The sequence below is a fragment of the Phocoena phocoena genome, chromosome 13 (assembly GCF_963924675.1).
Source record: "Phocoena phocoena chromosome 13, mPhoPho1.1, whole genome shotgun sequence".
In the NCBI taxonomy this organism is placed as follows: domain Eukaryota; kingdom Metazoa; phylum Chordata; class Mammalia; order Artiodactyla; family Phocoenidae; genus Phocoena; species Phocoena phocoena.
In genome coordinates, this window is record NC_089231.1 from 68,213,243 (window position 1) to 68,229,740 (window position 16,498).

Here is a 16,498-nt window from a genome sequence, read left to right on the forward strand (position 1 = left end):
CACCTCTGACCCCTGGGGTGTCACCATACTGCCCTGGGACCCCAGAGTCTAGAACCAACCAAGGCCCCTGACCGCACAACCCCAGTTCTCGCCTCACCTGAAAGTCCCCAGCTCAGAAGGCCACACACAAACGCAGCTGGAGTCCCCTCCGTCTGTGGACTCAGTGCAGCCTGCCCTGTCACCTGCTGTCCTGACCTGCTGAGGCCCAACGCCCACCCAGCCTTGTGAGTGCACTGCTGTCCCCAGTGGGGCGATGATGAGGCCCAGGACCAAGCCCCTGAGGTGAGGGGGAAGTGCCAGTGAGGAACGCTGTCCTGGCCAGACAGAGGCCCTTGGACCGTCATCGGACACCTTGGGTTCGTGTGCTCAGGCCTCAGGCGGTTGTGGGAGGAAACTTACCATGATTTTGTCCCTCTCCAGCTTTCCTGTCCCTCCCTCACCCCAGTGACACCCATCGCATGCTCTCCCCAGTCCTGGTGTGCTCAGGTGTCCTTATTCTCAGCTCTCTATGCTTCTCAGGGGCCTTGGCATCTTTTGCAGAAGATTCTCCAGGGTCCTGAGCCTTCCCAGCCAGTCGGGGAATTCAACACAGCAACTAGTTATTTGAGAGGGTCCAACAAACACCCAGGGGCCTGATGGGTTCCCTGTGTGCCAGACACCCTGCCAAGGCCTGCGGCGTGACCTCATTGTACATTTTTTTTATCTTCAACTAGTGGTTTGTTTTATGGAGAGAGTGATTCTGGACCACGGTGAGATCAGTCACACAAAGGATAAAGTTTTCCCTTCCACACTTCCTCAGTTCTTATTTTCCTCCCTAGAGGCAAAGTTCGTTGCTACATTTTGGTTTTCCAGGAATAATTCTGTGCCTGTATAAAGCAAATCCAGGGACGTGTTTACTAAATAAATAGCACACCCTAGACGCTACCAGCACTTTGCTTTATTTACCTATCAGTACAAATAGAGCCACCTTGGAATTTCTTGTGCAGATGGGCTGGTGTCTGCAGATGGACATTCTGGCTGTTTCCATCTTCTGGAGTCCAAGCAAAGGTGCAGTGAATATCTTTCTAGACATCCTTGCTCGTAGACACAAATGCAGCTATAGGATCTAGCCCCAGAATTGCTGGACCAGAGGGTATAAGCATTTCACATTTTAAATTTTCTTGTTTTGAAAAGGTAATGCATTCACATGGTTCAAAATCCGAAAGGCAAAAAGAATGTAGAAGTGAAATAATCCTTCTCATTCCTCTCCCTAAAGAGACCAGTGTTACCTTCCAAAGAGACTCAATGACGTCTAATACGATTTTTTCCCTTTTTATACACAAAGAGTAGCATGGAATACACCCCGATCTGCATCGTACTTGTATCTTGGAGACTTTTCCATTATTAGCCCATTATAGAGAGCGGCCTCATGCCTTTATATAACAGCCGTGTGGTTTTCCATTGAATGGAGGCACCATGATGAACCAGTCCTCGCCGTGATGTCCTCTTAATTGTGTCTTTGGTGGTGTTGGTGCAACTGATACTGCAAAGAACATTCATTTTCATGTCAGTAAATTCCTCAGACTGAAATTGCTGGTTCGAAGGTAGGTGCGTTCATCATTTTGATAGCTACTGCTAAAACTTCTCTAGTTTACAGCCCCACCAACCAGAAATGTGAAGCCTGTTTCCCCACACCCTCACACACTCAGCATATCCGGTGTGTTTAAGTGACGGGCAAAAAACTGTACCTTACTGTGTTTTAAACATGCCTCCATTCGTGTGTTTTTGAGCCATTTGTGTGTCCTTTTCTGTGAGCCGTTTTCATGTTTGTTGCCCTTTTTTGACATGGTTATCGGTCCTTTTCTTCCCGATTTGTCGTTATTTCTCCCCATTTTGTTAGTTTTTACTTTTCCATGCTGAAATTGTGTTGGGCATTGTCTTCTTTTAATCTCTTCTTCCTTTTTTTTTTTTTTTTTATAAATTTATTTATTTATTTTTGGCTGTGTTGGGTCTTCGTTGCTGTGCGCGGGCTTTCTCTAGTTGCGGCAGGCGGGGGCTACTCTTCGTTGCGGTGCGCGGGCTTCTCGTGGCAGTGGCTTCTCTTGTTGTGGAGCACGGGCTCTAGTCGTGTGGGCTTCAGTAGTTGTGGCACGTGGGCTCAGTAGTTGTGGCTCGCGGGCTTAGTTGCTCTGCAGTATGTGGCATCTTCCTGGACCCGGGCTTGAACCCGTGTTCCCTGCTTTGGCAGGTGGACTCTTAACCACTGCACCACCAGGGAAGTCCTAATCTCTTCTTTCTTTCCAGTGCTTGTCTTATCTCAGTTTTTGCATTTTGAGCCTGTTCCATGTGGGCTTTATGTTAGGAACTAGGTAGGGATTCAACTTTCTTTTCCCAGATGGTTATGTAGTTGTTTCCACACCATTTACTGTATAATTCATCTTTTCCCCACAGATCTGAAATATCATTTGTGTCATATACTAAATTTCCACATATATATCAGTGCTTTTCTGGACTCTGTTCAGTACCAGAGAATTTGTCTATTCATCGGTCATTGCATTTGTTTCTGTTTGTTTTTGTTTTTGTTTGGCTGTATCGTGTGGCTTGTGGGATCTTCCCCAACCAGATATTGAACCCAGGCCATGGCAGTGAAAGTCCAGAATCCTAACCACTAGGCCACCAGAGAACTCCCCACCACTGAGTTTTTAAAAAGTATTGTACCTTTATATTTTCATAATTTATAGTACCCTCTTATTCACCCTTTTGGTCCCATTTGAACTTTAGAACTAAGTTTCTTTTTTTTTAATGATGGTATTATTTTTGTTTGGATCACATCAAATGTTTATATTAACTTATGGAGAATTGACATCCTCAAAACGATGTGAGGATAATAATATTAATCTGGACTTCCCTAGTGGCACAGTGGTTAAGAATCTGCCTGCCAACGCAAGGGACACAGGTTCGAGCCCTGGTCTGGGAAGATCCCGCATGCCGTGGAACAACAAACAAACAAAATAAATAAATTTTTTAAAAACCCAAAACAAATAATAATAATATTAATCTGTACATCCAAATATAGGAGTAGATGCCTTTCCATTGGTTCATGCTTTCTTTTACATCTCTATAACCTTTTTTTTTTTTCTTTTGCGGTACGCGGGCCTCTCACTGTTGTGGCCTCTCCCATTGCGGGGCACAGGCTCCAGACGCACAGGCTCAGCGGCCATGGCTCACGGGCCCAGCCGCTCCACGGCATGTGGGATCTTCCCGGACCGGGGCACGAACCTGCGTCCCCTGCATTGGCAGGCAGACGCTCAACCACTGCGCCACCAGGGAAGCCCCCTTTTTTTTTTTTTTTTTTAATATATAAATTTATTTATTTATTTTTGGCTGCGTTGGGTCTTTGTTGCTGCGCGTGGGTTTTCTCTAGTTGCAGCGAGCAGGGGCTGCTCTTCATTGTGTGCATGGGCTTCTCATTGCGGTGGCTTCTTTTGTTGTGGAGCACAGGCTCTAGAGCACAGGCTCAGTAGTTGTGGCTCGCGAGCTCTAGAGCGCAGGCTCAGTAGTTGTGGTGCACGGGCTTAGTTGCTCCGTGGCATGTGGGATCTTCCTGGACCAGGGATTGAACCCGTGTCTCCTGCATTGGCAGGTGGATTCTTAACCACTGCTCCACCAGGGAAGTCCTCTATAACCTTTTAAGTTTTCTTCATTTAAAAGTTCTTGCATGCGGAATTCCCTGGCAGTCCAGTGGTTAGGACTCGGCGCTTTCACTGCCAGGGCCCGGGTTTGATCCCTGCAAGCTGTGGTGTGCCAGAAAAAAAAAAAAATTCTTGCATGCACATTTATTCTTCATAGATACATGAGTTTTTTCTATTTTTTTGTTCCTTTTGTAAATGGGATCTTTTCTATTCTTTTCTATATATATAATGTTTATGATGTAAATGTTTAATATATAATACACAAGAATAAGAATAATATATATTTATAATATAAAATAACAAATTATATAACATATAATTTTAAAACTAAACTCCAGACTTTATTCAGTTTTCATTAGTTTTCCCACTCATGTCCTCGTTCTGTTCCCGGATCCCACGTTCCATGTGGTTGTCATGTTTCCTGAGTCTCCTTAGGTCTGTGATAGTTTCTGAGACTTTCTTTGTTTGTCATGACCTTAACCATTCTGAGGAGTGCTGGTCAGGTATTTTGTAGACTGTCCCTCAACTTGGGTCTGTCTGATGTTTTTCTCACAGTTAGACTGGGGTTACAGGTTTTTAGGAAGGAGAAAAGGGAGGCGCCCTTCTCGTCCCATCATATCGGGTCCACGCTATCGACGTGAGTCATCGCTGTCACATCAGCCTGGATCACTTGGCCGAGGTAGTGTTTCCAGTGGTCTCCACTGTGAAGTTACTTTCTCCCCTTTCCACACACTGTTCAGAAGCAAGTCACGAAGTGCAGCCTACACTCGGGAAAGAGCGTGGGGGCAGGGAGCAGCTACATAAAATGTTTAGAATTCTTCTGTAAGGAAAATTTGTTTCTTCTCCTGCATTTATGTATTAATTCAATCATTTTATATCAGTTTGGACTCATGGATATTTATTTTATAATTTGGGTCTAATCCAAAAGTGCATTATTTATCTTGTTGCTTAAATTTTTTAAGCTTTGGCTATTGGGAGCTCTTTCAAGTAGGCTCTGTGTCTCTTTGACATGCCCCCATCCTTTGGCTTCTTTTGAGCACTTCCTTACTTTCCAGTACTATAAGATGCTCCAGGCTCGTCTTTTATTCATCCTGCTCCAACCCTAGCATCAGCCATTTTCCAGGAAGCCTGGAGAACAGAATTAGAAACCAAGATCTGGGTGCTGGGTGTGTGTGCTGCTCTTGGGGTGGCACTTCTAGGCCCTTTCGGCAGACAGAACTAGGAAATATCTGTCTACATACTTACCTCTGTGTACACACATATGCCTCCGTTATAGTTGGTAAACTAGCATATAAAATGAAATTATTTTATATGTACAAACTTAGTCCCCCCACCAGCCTTACTAAATTGTCTTGTTTTCCTCTTTGTATCATCTCATTTCATCCCACAACAACTATATGAAGTCAAGACCATCATTATCCCCTTTAGAGAAGGAAACTGAGGTTCAGAGAGCTTAAATAACTTGTGCAGATGACACCCCTCCAGGAAGGAGGTTTCAAACCCTAGAGGTCTCACTCCAGAGGCCTGGAAGCCCTGCCCTGTGCTGCCTCCTTGTGTCCTGATGGTTACAAAAACCCATGGCATTCAAGGGGCTGACCGGCTACAATCAATGGGCAGTCTTACGATGGCCACCAAGGACCCACCGTGCTTGAGGCATCCAAATGGTAAGGGTTTCCCCCATCAGGACTCTGGGGGAGTGAGTTAAGCTGGGACAAGTGATTAACAGGCAGGACAGACTATGATTAATGGTCAGTGGACTGACGCAGATGGCTGGGTGAGAGGAGTCCAGAGCAAATACCCCTGGGAGCTGGACGTGGTCCACGGTGCTCAACCCCAGAGAAGGTCTGGAATCAGGCCGGATGGGAAGAAACCTTTTGGGCAAATGTCAGGCAGCGGCCAACAGGCAGCCCGAGTTCTCTGGCTAGCTAGTCTTTGGGAAGCCTGGCCCTGGGCGGCCCACTTCTGTCTCAGCTCAGCTCCCACAGTGACAGGGGCTTCCTCAGAGTCCCTCCCTACAGGGCCCTAGGCTCCAGCTGACCTCCTCCTGAAGCCCTTCTGGTCTCTGAGCCCCAATGAAGTTGGGCTTCTCAGAAAGTCAGCTTCAGTGGCCTAAGGTCCTGGGTTCTGGTCCCTGTGCTGCCACTCTCCTGCTCATCCCTTTGGGCCTCAATGAGCATAGCTACAGTCAAGGCTTGGCACATCACAGGTCCTTTTTTTTTTTTTGGCTGCACCTTGTGGCTTGTGGGATCTTAGTTCCCCGACCAAGGATCGAACCCATGCTCCCTGCAGTGGAAGTTTGGAGTCCTAACCACTGGACCACCAAGGAATTCCCCACAGGTCCTTGATAAATGGGAATGGCTGCTAGTGATACTGTTGGGAGACTTCCCTTGGGAATGTGTCACCCCTGTGGAGTGTGGACGACTTTGTGGGAGCTTTTGGACGTACTCTGCCCAGAGTATCTTCCGTCACTCCAAAAACCACACGCTGGGGCCCTGAGATGCCTCACACACAGCCCTGTCTGTGGTTCCCAAAGAAGCCCTACCCAAGAAAAGGGCTCTCTGTCAGAAAGTGAAGCAAGGAAGGTTTCCAGGACACCCAGAGCTGGCTCCCACGTGTGGGAGGGAGGGTGCTCCAGGCAGGGGCTGGTGGTCCCGAGTGCCCCAAGGAAGACCATAATGATGTCAGCCCCACACCCTGCTGAGTGCCAACAGGGAAAGTGGTGCCTAGTTTATTTACTCCCTGCCTTGTTCCCCAAAGGAACTGAGGCGGCTCACAAAACCCAGATGCCTGAAAAGTTAAAAAGTCAGAGGCGAAATCGGGTGAAGGGAAAAATCACAGCAGAAAGTAAAATAAAGCCAAGGGTCCCCACTCACTGGGCCTGAAGACCTGGAACACCTGTTAGATGTAGCCACAACTCTGGCTCTGCTCTCCCTAGTGGCTGAGAAGAAGAGTGAAAGCAGACCCATATCCCTGATCCAGGTACCATCGCCTGCTCCCAGGAGGATGAACCCCACTCTCCACTTCAAAACTCAGCTCCTTCTCCCTCTCCCACTTCTCCCAGGCTAGGGTGGGCACGTTGTCTGTGCTCTTACAATTCCTGCATCCCATCCCTAGAACGTTCTCTCTTAAGGCAGGACTTTTTAAAAAACCTATCTCAGCATCCTGGCAAGCAGTAAGATTGGAGATGTTTGTTGAAGAGACAGATAAGAAAAACCCTTGTTCAGTGCAGAAACAGACATGCCTGTGCATTTCCCCCAGTACCTGGGCATCAGAGATGTGGGAGCCCCCCACTGTAGGGGGTAAGCAAGCAGAGGCAGAGGATGGGGCTGGTAAACCCAGACTTCCCAAGCCCTGATGCGGAAGGAGCTTCCGGCCAGCTCCAGGGAGGGATTTGGGCTCTGAGAATCTGGCGTGGAGGCTGCAGGGTTTGAGGGAAGCTACAGTGGAGACTTAGGCAGAAAATTTGGCCTTAGCTATGACGAAGGTGGTGGTGTCGACCAATTTCTGGATCTTTCAGCATTGTTGGGACAGGGATTTGGGGCTGAGCTGCTGGGACCTGGTGCATGCCGGGTTCAGCACCCTCTGTCCCACGCCCCCCTCCATGATGCCATTTGACATGTTATTTAGTGCTGGCCATTTACCCCTGTGGGCAGGAGGGAGGTGGGAGAGCTCCTCAGAAGAGACCGCAGGGCGGCGGGTCAGGGGCCACCCACTGCCCCCCAACCTCGGAGAGTCCCCTCTCCAGCCTTAGGTTTCTTTTCCTCTCTCAGAGACACCAGGTTGAGGCTTTGATTCAAGGATCACATATCTTAGTATAGGGCTTGGCACGTAGTAGGTTCTCAAGAAACGGTGTCTGCGTTTGATGGATGTGGAGCAGAGCCGGCGCAGTGCGGCAACTCGTCCAAGGTCACACAGCTGGGCTGGATCCGACCCGGGCGCCCTGACTCCAGCGGGCCGGATTTGTGAGGAGCCAGCTTGGGGGAGCGGTGTTTGGAGGAGGGGACAAGGATGTGGGCGGGAAGGACTTCTATTTTGGAGCGGGTGACAGGAGTGCGGAACGCAGAGGGGGCTGGGTCCCTCCCCGGGCTCCCCGAGTCCCAGTCACCTTCCCGCGACCCTTCCCGGGAGGGGCGTCCCGGGCAGGTAGGGGGGAGGTGGGAGGGGCGGGCGGGCAGGCGGTTACCTCATCGCCGCCTCCGGGAGGCTCCGCTCGCTCGCTTTCTCGCGCCGCCGGCTGGGGCGGCGACTCCAGGCGCCGGAGCTAGAGAAGGACAGAGGGACGGAGGCGCCGAGAGGCAGTGCCGCCCCCAGCGCCCCTCTCCGCCGCGGGACCCAAGCAGGGGGTCCGACCTCGGTGCCCCGCGCTGCGGGCGGCGCCTCCAGTCGCGCTGCGAGAGGAGGCCGTGTCTGTGCGCGGCGCGCTCGGTCTGTTCTCTTCCGAGCTTGGCACCCGCCGGAGCTGCTCTCACGTCTTCCGTCGGCCTGCTCGGCTGTCTGCCCGCCCACCGCCAGTTGCGTCCTCCGGCCTGGCCTTCCTGGGCCCCGGGTCCTCCGAGGGGCGATGAGGAGCGCGGCGGGGCCGGGGCGTACCGGGCAGGGCGCGCGGCGCGCGCCGAGCGGCGTCGGCCCATGAGGCTTCTCAGCGCGGGGCGCGGCAGCACGCGCGGGCCATGGGGGGCAGCCTGCGGGTGGCGGTGCTGGGCGCCCCGGGCGTGGGCAAGACAGCCATCATCCGACAGTTCCTGTTCGGTGACTACCCCGAGCGCCACCGGCCCACGGACGGGCCGCGCCTCTACCGGCCCGCGGTGCTGCTCGACGGCGCCGTCTACGACCTGAGCATCCGCGACGGCGACGGTGCTGGCCCCGGTCAGAGCCCCGGGGGGCTAGAGGTAGCAGCTCGAGGAGTGGGCAGGGGCGTGTGACAGCATGTGTGTGGGTGCTCGGTACACACGTGCGAGTCCGCGTGGACGGCCCAGGGGTGCCCGACTGTGTTCATGGGCCGAAGAATGAATGTGTGTCCTGGCGTTTGTGTGTCTCACCCCTTCTGCTGGCCTGAAGTTGCCCAAAATCAGGCCCGAGACCCGGCGAGTTTGCAAGGTGGCTTTTTCTAGCTCGCTTAAGTGCCTTTCTATTTGCCTGCCTCCGCTGGTGGGTGGGGATCCGTGCGTGGGGGAGCATGGTCCTGCCTCCCTGAGGGTGAGCGTTGTGGGTCTGGGGCCTTGAGCAGAGCCGCACTGGGAGAGGTTGAAGCCAGACATAGTGGTGTACTTTCTAGGGGGATCATTCTCTGCTCCCTCATTCCTGTGACCTGCAGCAAAGACTCGTCTAGTAATTTTGCAAAGTCCAGGACAGACTTTTGAATCCTTGGAGCTGATGCCTTCGAGAGGTGAAGAGGAAAGAGCAGGCAGGATTAAGCAGGGCTTCCTGGAAGGGGTGGCATTTGGGCTAAACCTGGAAGGATGAGTGAACTTTTGATGAAAAGAAGTAGTGGAAGCATTCCAGGTGGAAAGAGCAGCATGTGCTTAGGCCAAAGGCCTAAACGTGTACAGCTGCCGCTAATTAGTGGTCTCTGCGGGCTGGGGGAACACCGGCCAAGGGCTTTGGAATTAGGCTGAGGCATAACTACCAAGGAGGGGGTCTGGGGAGGGGCGGGGTTTGTCCCGAGTTGAACTGTGGGAAACTGGAGGAGGAGGAAGAAGATAGGAGTGAGGGGAGAGGAGACCCAGAGTGAAGGAGGGTTGAGGGCTGACCGGCTTCAGGCACGGTTTTAAAATTCATACGCCAGCGTCCGTAAGGACAGTAGGGCCCAGGGAGCTTGGGAGAGAGAGCGCACAGACGAGGATGAAGTTGGCCAAGGCCTGAGCATGGACTGTGGGTTTAGCGTCAAGGCCCCTGCTGGAGGCCTGGGCATGGGAGAGTGGGAAGGGGGGGCTCCGGCAAATTCTGGCCTCCCGCCCCCAGGAGTGGCCGGACCCTAAAGACTGGAGCTTGCAGGACACGGACGCCTTCGTGCTCGTCTATGATATATGCAGCCCAGACAGCTTTGACTATGTGAAGGCGCTGCGGCAGCGCATCGCGGAGACCAGGTAGGTGAGCGGCAGGGCGGAGGGGAGTGTTTGCGGGTCTGGCCAGGCCTTTGCCTGAGGTGAGTGAGGGGGTTCTTCCGCCATCTTGGGCCTGGTCTCAGGCCTTCCGGGCGTGGCCTCTAGCCCTATGCGGTCTTTAGGCCTGGGTCTTTGTGTCTTTGTGGTTCTGGTAATTTGCTGGAGGGTCTCTGGCCGCAAGAGGGGAATGTATATACCCACTTGGGGGGATTCTCCGGCCATGGGGTCCGTGGCACCGCGACCCTCTTCCCCATTTGGCCCCCAGGCCGGCGGGCGCACCCGAGGCGCCCATCCTTGTGGTGGGCAACAAGCGGGACCGGCAGCGGCTGCGGTTCGGGCCTCGGCGCGCACTGGCTGCGCTAGTGCGCAGGGGCTGGCGCTGTGGATACCTCGAGTGCTCGGCCAAGTACAATTGGCACGTGCTGCGTCTCTTCCGCGAGCTGCTGCGCTGCGCTTTGGTGCGCGCACGCCCTGCGCATCCGGCTCTGCGCCTGCAGGGGGCGCTGCATCCGGCGCGCTGCAGCCTCATGTGATTGAATTGGACGACACGACCGATGGCGGGGAGGGGTCCTCCATTTGACTGGAACAACTGGGGACCCGGATTGGACGAGATTGCCCAACTTCTCTCGGATTGGACAGGACATTCTCCTCTCTGATTGGCTGAGGAACACTCCCACCCAGTCTCCTGGGCGACAGGCTTCTCTTTGAATCTCATTGGACCCGGCTAGGCCCCATTGGACAGTCCTTTCTGGGACCTCATTGGGTCACGATCCCATTGGATGGAAGGGACGTGGTTATGCATCTGATTGGAAGCTCTCAGACTGCTCTTGGAGTTTCATTGGACAAACAGTTAAATCCCGCCTCTCAGGAGGAAATAAAGGGGGAAACAACTCAAGTGAACCTGGCACTTCTGGGATGGCAGGATAATCTTAAGCCTGAAGGTCAGAGCTGCCAGGCGTTGCCTCCTGGCAATTAACTCCAGAATCCCAACCTGTAATGAGGGCCCCCAAATGGGTGTGATGGCCCCAAGGCAGGGTCCCCAAGAAGCAGACACAAGTATCTGGAACAAAACTTTACTGTCAGGCTCTGCAGGGCCACAGGACCGCAGGAAGGGTCCTTATTGGGCTGGCCCAACCCCCTCTAAGGCATTCAATAATATTAGTAATTAAATAGCAATGCTCATCCCCCAACCGGAATGTACAACAGAGGTCCCATTGTGCCATGTGGTCCCAAGGGGTCTGGTCCCATGAGGTCTGGTCCCCAAGAGGCAGGGGAGACTCCCTGATGCAGAGGGGTTAAGGCCACAAAGGAAAAGGAGAAGGAATGGGGGACTGGGGGCAGCTGGGCTGGTCCATCACATCCAGGAATCTGGCTCAGCCCTTGGACTGACTGACTGCAGGGCATGCCAGGCCCTGGACTCCGTGGGTCCAGATGGGCGGCGGGGGCCCCTCGGGGTGGGGATGCGTGAGGGTTTTCGGTCTGGCTGTGTGTCCATCCGGCCTCGTGCCCAGGTCCTCAGGGGCTCTGGGCCGGCCATGGGGCTCCCAGGTGCATCTGGTGGGCCCCCTACACCGGGGCAGGGGTTGCCTTCATCCGAAGAGCTAGACAGAGCTGGGCCTCGGGGCCCGGGCAGCCCATTGGCCATCCTGCCAGAGTCTGCGGTTTGGCCACACTTGCCACCCAGGATGCTGAGGGACGAAGAGGAGGAGCTGGAGGAACAGTAGGCTGAGTCAGGAGCTGGAGGGTCTGGGGCCGTCGGGGTCCCGCCAGCAGCAGCCTTAAGTGCTCGGGCATTGGCCAGGAACTCCTCTTCCAGGCGCTGGAATAGTTGCTGCTCCTCCTTTGGGTCAAGCTGCAGGGGTGTGCGGAAGACAGTGGCCGGGGTGGTGCTCAACTCTGGACTGGGGCTGGGGACCCGGGGAGGCCGGGGGGCTGCGGGGCTGTGGGCACGGGGAGTCTGGGGGCTGCTCCTGCCCCGTGGCATCCACGAGTGCTGCCCATCTCGGTCCCGACGCACCAGCAGCACAGCCTGCTCTTCACGGCTCTGGCTCCGGGCCCGCCGGGCAGGGCTGGGGCCCAACAGCTGGCCTCCTCTGCCTCCTGGGGCCCCACGCGGCCGCCCCCGATCCAGCCGGTCTCGGGACTGGCTGCGCGGGGCGGGGGGGCGTCTCGGGGAGGCCGGAGTGCCTGTGGTCACCCGACGGCTGGGCCGTTCCCGTCGGGGGCCAGTGCCTGAGTCTTCACTGCGGGCACCAAGGGGGCCGCTCTGGGCTGAAGAGGCTGAGGAATCGCTGTCCCCGGAGTAGCGGCGGGAGCGGGGATGGGGGGGCAGCTGGTCCCGGGCCCTGGGGCAGGGGAGCAAGAGAGAGAGCTGGGGCAACGCAGAGGGGACTGGCGTGCAGAAAGGGCAGGAAGAGTAAGGAACCAGCAGCCGCGTGGTTTGGGGGGGGGGATGGGAGAGGCACCTGTGGTGTGGTGACGGGAGTGCCAAGGGTGTCTGTTGCCCTGGGGACTTCCAGGGAGAAGTGAGAGGCTCTGCCACAGCTTCCTGCAGCCACGGCCACCCCCGCCGCCCCAAGGCAGCAGAAGAAGTAAGGCCCTAAGCTCCCCCTCCCCGGGCCTCCAGTTTCCTGGGCAGGCCATCGGGAAGCAGGGTTGGACTGGCCGCCACCCAGCCCCCAAGGCCCGCCCAGCTGTGTTGTTCGTTTGGTTGGGTTGCCATGGAGACGGGAAGCCGGGCCTGCCGCCACCTCCCCACCCCCGGGAACTTTTCCCAGGGTGTGAGTCACGGAGCACAGTCATCCAGCCTAGGGCAGGCGCCCCCACCCCCACCCCCTGGACCCCTCACCCCGCGTCCTCCTGCTTCTCACCTGAGCGGGGTCTCGGGCCCCTCCTTCGAGCTGCGTAAGCTAATGGGTGTCACCTCCGGGCGGGAGCCCCTACGCTCACCCCCAGAGGCTGGGCTACCAGCTCGGGGGCTTCGGGTGGGCGACACCCGCTGTGGGGAGAAGGTGCGGGCCCTCGTCTGGGGTGGGCGGTGGGCTGCAGGGAGAGAGGACGGGTGGCGCATGAGAGGTGGGGCCACAGAGGTGCCCCCCCCCCCGCCCCCGCCGTGGGCACTGACCCGTGGAGGAGCAGCGGCAGGGGTCGTGCTTGTCCAGGTAGTGCTCCAGCGTGTCCCAGCCGCCGCCCACGCGCACCATCACGTGGCTTCTCAGCACCTGTGGCAGCCCAGCGTGGGCAGGTCACGGCCTGCCCCCCCACCTCCCAGGCTGCCACCTGCTCAGGTAGCCCCTGGCTCTCACCCGCACAAAGATGAGCAGACTGGAGTCTCCCACGCGGTACTTCCCCTCCGAGACTTTGATCATGGGAAACTGGTCTGGGCAGGTGCAGCGCCCCAAGATCTCTCTCACCTGAAGCCAGAGAGAGGCTGGTGGTCAGGGGTCAGGTCACTCCTCCCCTGGCCCAATGTCAGCAACTCCAGGGTCAGAAGGAAGTAAGCCCTTCTGGAAGCTCTCCTTCCCCTTTGGCTACCAGGGGTCAGGGAGCTGACTAGGAAAAGATGGAGGGACTGTGGTTGGGCCAGGGCCTGGGACCCCAACAAGGCACATTCTTAAAGTCCCTGAGCCCTGGGGGAGTCCTCACTCCCCCTCGCCCACTTCACAGACATGAATGTTGAGACCCACAGAGAGGCCAGGTTTGGGGTGGAGGCAGGACCCACACCCCATGGAGGCAGGAGTGCCACAGACATACGGGGCACACGCATACACCAACGTGCACACCAGGCCACCCGCCCAGCTAGCACACATCTGCCCACATGCTCCCCCAGGCTGGGAGCTGCCAGGCTGGCTGTGTGGGCAGCCTGCCTGCCTCCTTGCCCACAGCGGAGCTGCTGAGAAAATGAGCAGGTGGAGCCTCTGGTGACCCTGGTGCAGGATGGGGTGGGGTGGCAACCTCTGCCCACAGCCATCCAGCTACCGGCCTCCAGGAAGGGGACATCATGTTCTAACCTCCTGATAAGAAGGAAACTCTTGGCCCGGCTGTGGGGGTGTTAGGGACACCTAGGTCCCGGGAAGAGGAGGAGGAAGCTGGGGTCATGGTCTGGCACCTCCTATGCTCAGGGTAGAACTAATCCTGCAGCTCCTGAAAGGACTTTAGCCCCCAGTAGCAGCAGCTACTCCAGGCTTGGGTTCCCAGATAAGTGATGTGTGCAGGGCCCTGGAGAGAAGGAGGGACCTGCAGAGCCCCTGGGAGCTTCCCTAGGCACTCACTGAGCACCTACTGTGTGCCAAACGCCTTGCCCAGGACCAAACAACACAGGCACCCATTCAACCTCGAGCTCAGTGACGGTGTGAATGCAAATGTCTAGCAGCTGAGCGCAGGGAGGGCATACAGGAGGGGCTCAAATCACACGGCCCCCAGGATAAAGGAACACCTAGCACTTATCTGGTGCATGGTTACCACAGAAAGGAAGCAGGGAGATCGTGCAATGGAACCCGAGTTTTCTCCCAGGCCGTGCTGGGCCCTGTGACCTCACCCAGCACCTCTCCCTCTCTGGGCCTGCTCAACTCCTTGGGGCCAGGTATCCACTTGGTGCTCAACATAAGCACTCTTTCCATGGGGCAGGCTGTCCTGCAGATACGAGGATAGGCCCCTGGAGGTTGCAGGCACCACCCTGCTGTCTGGTCCCTGGGGAGAGTAAGCCAGGCCACCGGGTATATGCACTCTCGGGGACTCACCAGCTCGTCAAGGTTGCGCAGGTCGCTGGGTGTCATGCGGGGCCCGCGGGAGGGAGCCCCCGGGGTGGTGGCGATCTCAGCAGCAGCAGCAGCGGTGGCAGCGTCCTCCCCGGCACTGGGGGCGTTGGGGGCCGGGGGCGCGGCGCGCAACTCCTGCTCAATTTCCTGTTCGAACTGCACGAGGCGAGGGGCCAGCAGGCCGAGGCGGGCCCCGCGCCGCGCCACCTCCAGCAGGCACAGCACCACGCTTTTCTCGTTCTTTCGCAGCACCAAATCCTCGGTCTCGAACATGAGCACTTCGGGCACACCCAGCTCTGCGCGGCACCAGCCGATGAAGGTGGCCACATTGTCTCGGGCCACGAAGGAGCCGGGTGCCACGCTGTGTGCCTGGAAGGCCACCCCACGGGCTGGGCGGGCGGCGGCCATCGCGCGGGCGGCCTCGGTGACGGCATTGGCATGCTGGCACAGGGTGGTGCCCGTGGCCAGCCCCGTCAGGAAGCCATCGCCACCGCTGGGCAGACCCAGGCTGTACAAGGCGTTGAGCCACTCGGCCAGGTCCTCCTTCATGGCCTCCACGTAGGCCTCACTTGAGCGGAACGGCCGCACGCTCTTGGCTGCCGAGCCCGCGATGCCCACCACGGGGTCTGCCATGCCCAGGCCAGCCGAGTCACTGTGGGCAGGGACACGGGTCAGGATGGCTGTGAGGACCCAGCAGGCGCTCAGTACAGGCTCTGCCGCTGACCACCTGCACCCGCCTGTCGTTTCAGACCAAATGCCTGGGTTTGAGCCCTGGCTGTGAGAAACTCTTCACCTTAATTTTCCCATCTGCAAAATGGATGCAATAATAGTACCTTTCTCATAGGAACTAATGGGATGATTTTTATAAATGACTTAGTGTCCATAAGTGTTTGCTGCTTGGTTCTTTGGGGGAGGGGGGATTGAAAGACTTGGCAGAGTCCTCCTGACCAGGCAGGGAGGCACCCATCCTTACTGCCCCTGTGATAGGTAAAGAGATGAGCCCTAGAGAGATGTAGCCCACGGCCCTGGACTCACAGTAGGAACCCCGGTCCCGACCTCAGAGAGGGGTTAGGTCGACTGCTCAGGGCTGGTGGCGATCCCACTTCCTCCGGAAAGATCCCAGGTCCTCCCTCAGCCTCCCTTCCGTGAGGACTGTGTCATTCTAACGACAGAACAGCAGCAGTAGTAAAGTAATCACAGTGACCTTGGCCAGGTCTGAGCGTGCAGTGATATTATCTCCATTTTACAGATGAGGAAACTGAGGCGCAGAGCTCGCTCAAGGTCACAGAGCAGTGGGTGGCGGAGCCGGGGCCAACCTGCCCGCGTTGCTGATCCGGCAGCCGGCTGGCCCGCCCGCCTCCTCCAAGGAGCCTCGCTAGCGCCCCAGGCTGGTGCCTGTGAGCCGGGACTCAGAAGGGCCTTCGCCAGTCCTGGCTGTCCTCTGGGCTTCGGCCCAGAGAGGGTGCGGGGCTGCCCAAGGTCACACAGCCCTGGGGAACAGAGGCCCGCGGCTGCCGCCGCCAGGTCCCCTTCAGTGTGCGCCGGGTAGTGGGTGCTGGGGGTCCCCGCGCTCACCTGGCTCATCCCGCGGCCTCGGGGAGCATCGCCCCGGCGGGGCCGGAGCCGGGCCGGGCCGCCGCAGGGAGGCGCCGCCCGAGCTACAGCGGATCCCTGTCCCGCCACCGCGTCCTCATCAGCGCCTGCAGTCTCCGCCCCGCCTCTCTGGAATTCGGATCCGGCCGGAGGGGGTGGGCGGGGCCGCGCTCTCTTAAAGGGGACGCGCTGTTCCCCGGCCTGGGGAGGGCTGGAGTCTCAAGATGCGGGGCGGGCCAGGGACTCGGCCCAGCCCTGAGTGCAGGCGGGACCACGGCCCCCAGGCGACGCTTCCAGCCCAGAAGTCCCATCCCCAGCCAGGCTAGTCCCCACGGTCCCTTCCACCCTCCTTGGTCTCCTGGGGAGGGGTTTG

At 57.0% G+C, this 16,498-nt stretch overlaps 2 protein-coding genes across 3 annotated transcripts; one reads left to right on the top strand and one right to left on the bottom strand.

Annotated features, from left to right (window-relative positions):
* Positions 1–7,945: 7,945 nt before the first annotated feature.
* RASL10A (RAS like family 10 member A) lies at positions 7,946–10,706 on the top strand. Its single transcript, XM_065890153.1, has 3 exons — positions 7,946–8,560; positions 9,633–9,757; positions 10,041–10,706. The coding sequence occupies exons 1-3, from the start codon at positions 8,342–8,344 to the stop codon at positions 10,306–10,308; spliced, it is 612 nt and encodes a 203-aa protein (XP_065746225.1). The 5' UTR covers positions 7,946–8,341; the 3' UTR covers positions 10,309–10,706.
* Positions 10,707–10,835: 129 nt separating this feature from the next.
* On the bottom strand, positions 10,836–16,253 carry GAS2L1 (growth arrest specific 2 like 1). 2 transcript variants are annotated; one of them, XM_065889860.1, is made up of 6 exons: positions 16,108–16,253; positions 14,515–15,184; positions 13,081–13,188; positions 12,900–12,996; positions 12,646–12,817; positions 10,836–12,120 (listed from the first exon to the last, which is right to left on the bottom strand). In XM_065889860.1, exons 2-6 carry the CDS (start codon positions 15,163–15,165, stop codon positions 11,130–11,132), a joined length of 2,019 nt encoding a protein of 672 aa, XP_065745932.1. In that variant the 5' UTR covers positions 15,166–15,184; positions 16,108–16,253; the 3' UTR covers positions 10,836–11,129. The 2 variants fall into 2 exon arrangements, with proteins under 2 accessions (XP_065745932.1, XP_065745933.1); XM_065889861.1 differs by lacking the exon at positions 16,108–16,253 and having other exon boundaries at positions 11,130–11,484; positions 14,515–15,165.
* Between the last annotated feature and the right edge of the window lie 245 nt (positions 16,254–16,498).

What these genes read in the sequence shown, in the direction of transcription:
- RASL10A (XM_065890153.1), top strand. Translation starts at nt 8,342, where the DNA reads ATGGGGGGCAGCCTGCGGGTGGCGGTGCTGGGCGCCCCGGGCGTGGGC. An exon ending in AGAGCCCCGGGGGGCTAGAG is followed by an intron (nt 8,561 to 9,632) that starts GTAGCAGCTCGA and finishes TCCCGCCCCCAG; the next exon opens with GAGTGGCCGGACCCTAAAGA. An exon ending in CAGCGCATCGCGGAGACCAG is followed by an intron (nt 9,758 to 10,040) that starts GTAGGTGAGCGG and finishes TTTGGCCCCCAG; the next exon opens with GCCGGCGGGCGCACCCGAGG.
- GAS2L1 (XM_065889860.1), bottom strand. Translation starts at nt 15,165, where the DNA reads ATGGCAGACCCCGTGGTGGGCATCGCGGGCTCGGCAGCCAAGAGCGTG. An exon ending in TGCGCAACCTTGACGAGCTG is followed by an intron (nt 13,189 to 14,514) that starts GTGAGTCCCCGA and finishes CTCTGGCTTCAG; the next exon opens with GTGAGAGAGATCTTGGGGCG. An exon ending in GGGCCCGAGACCCCGCTCAG is followed by an intron (nt 12,121 to 12,645) that starts GTGAGAAGCAGG and finishes CCCCTGCCCCAG; the next exon opens with GGCCCGGGACCAGCTGCCCC.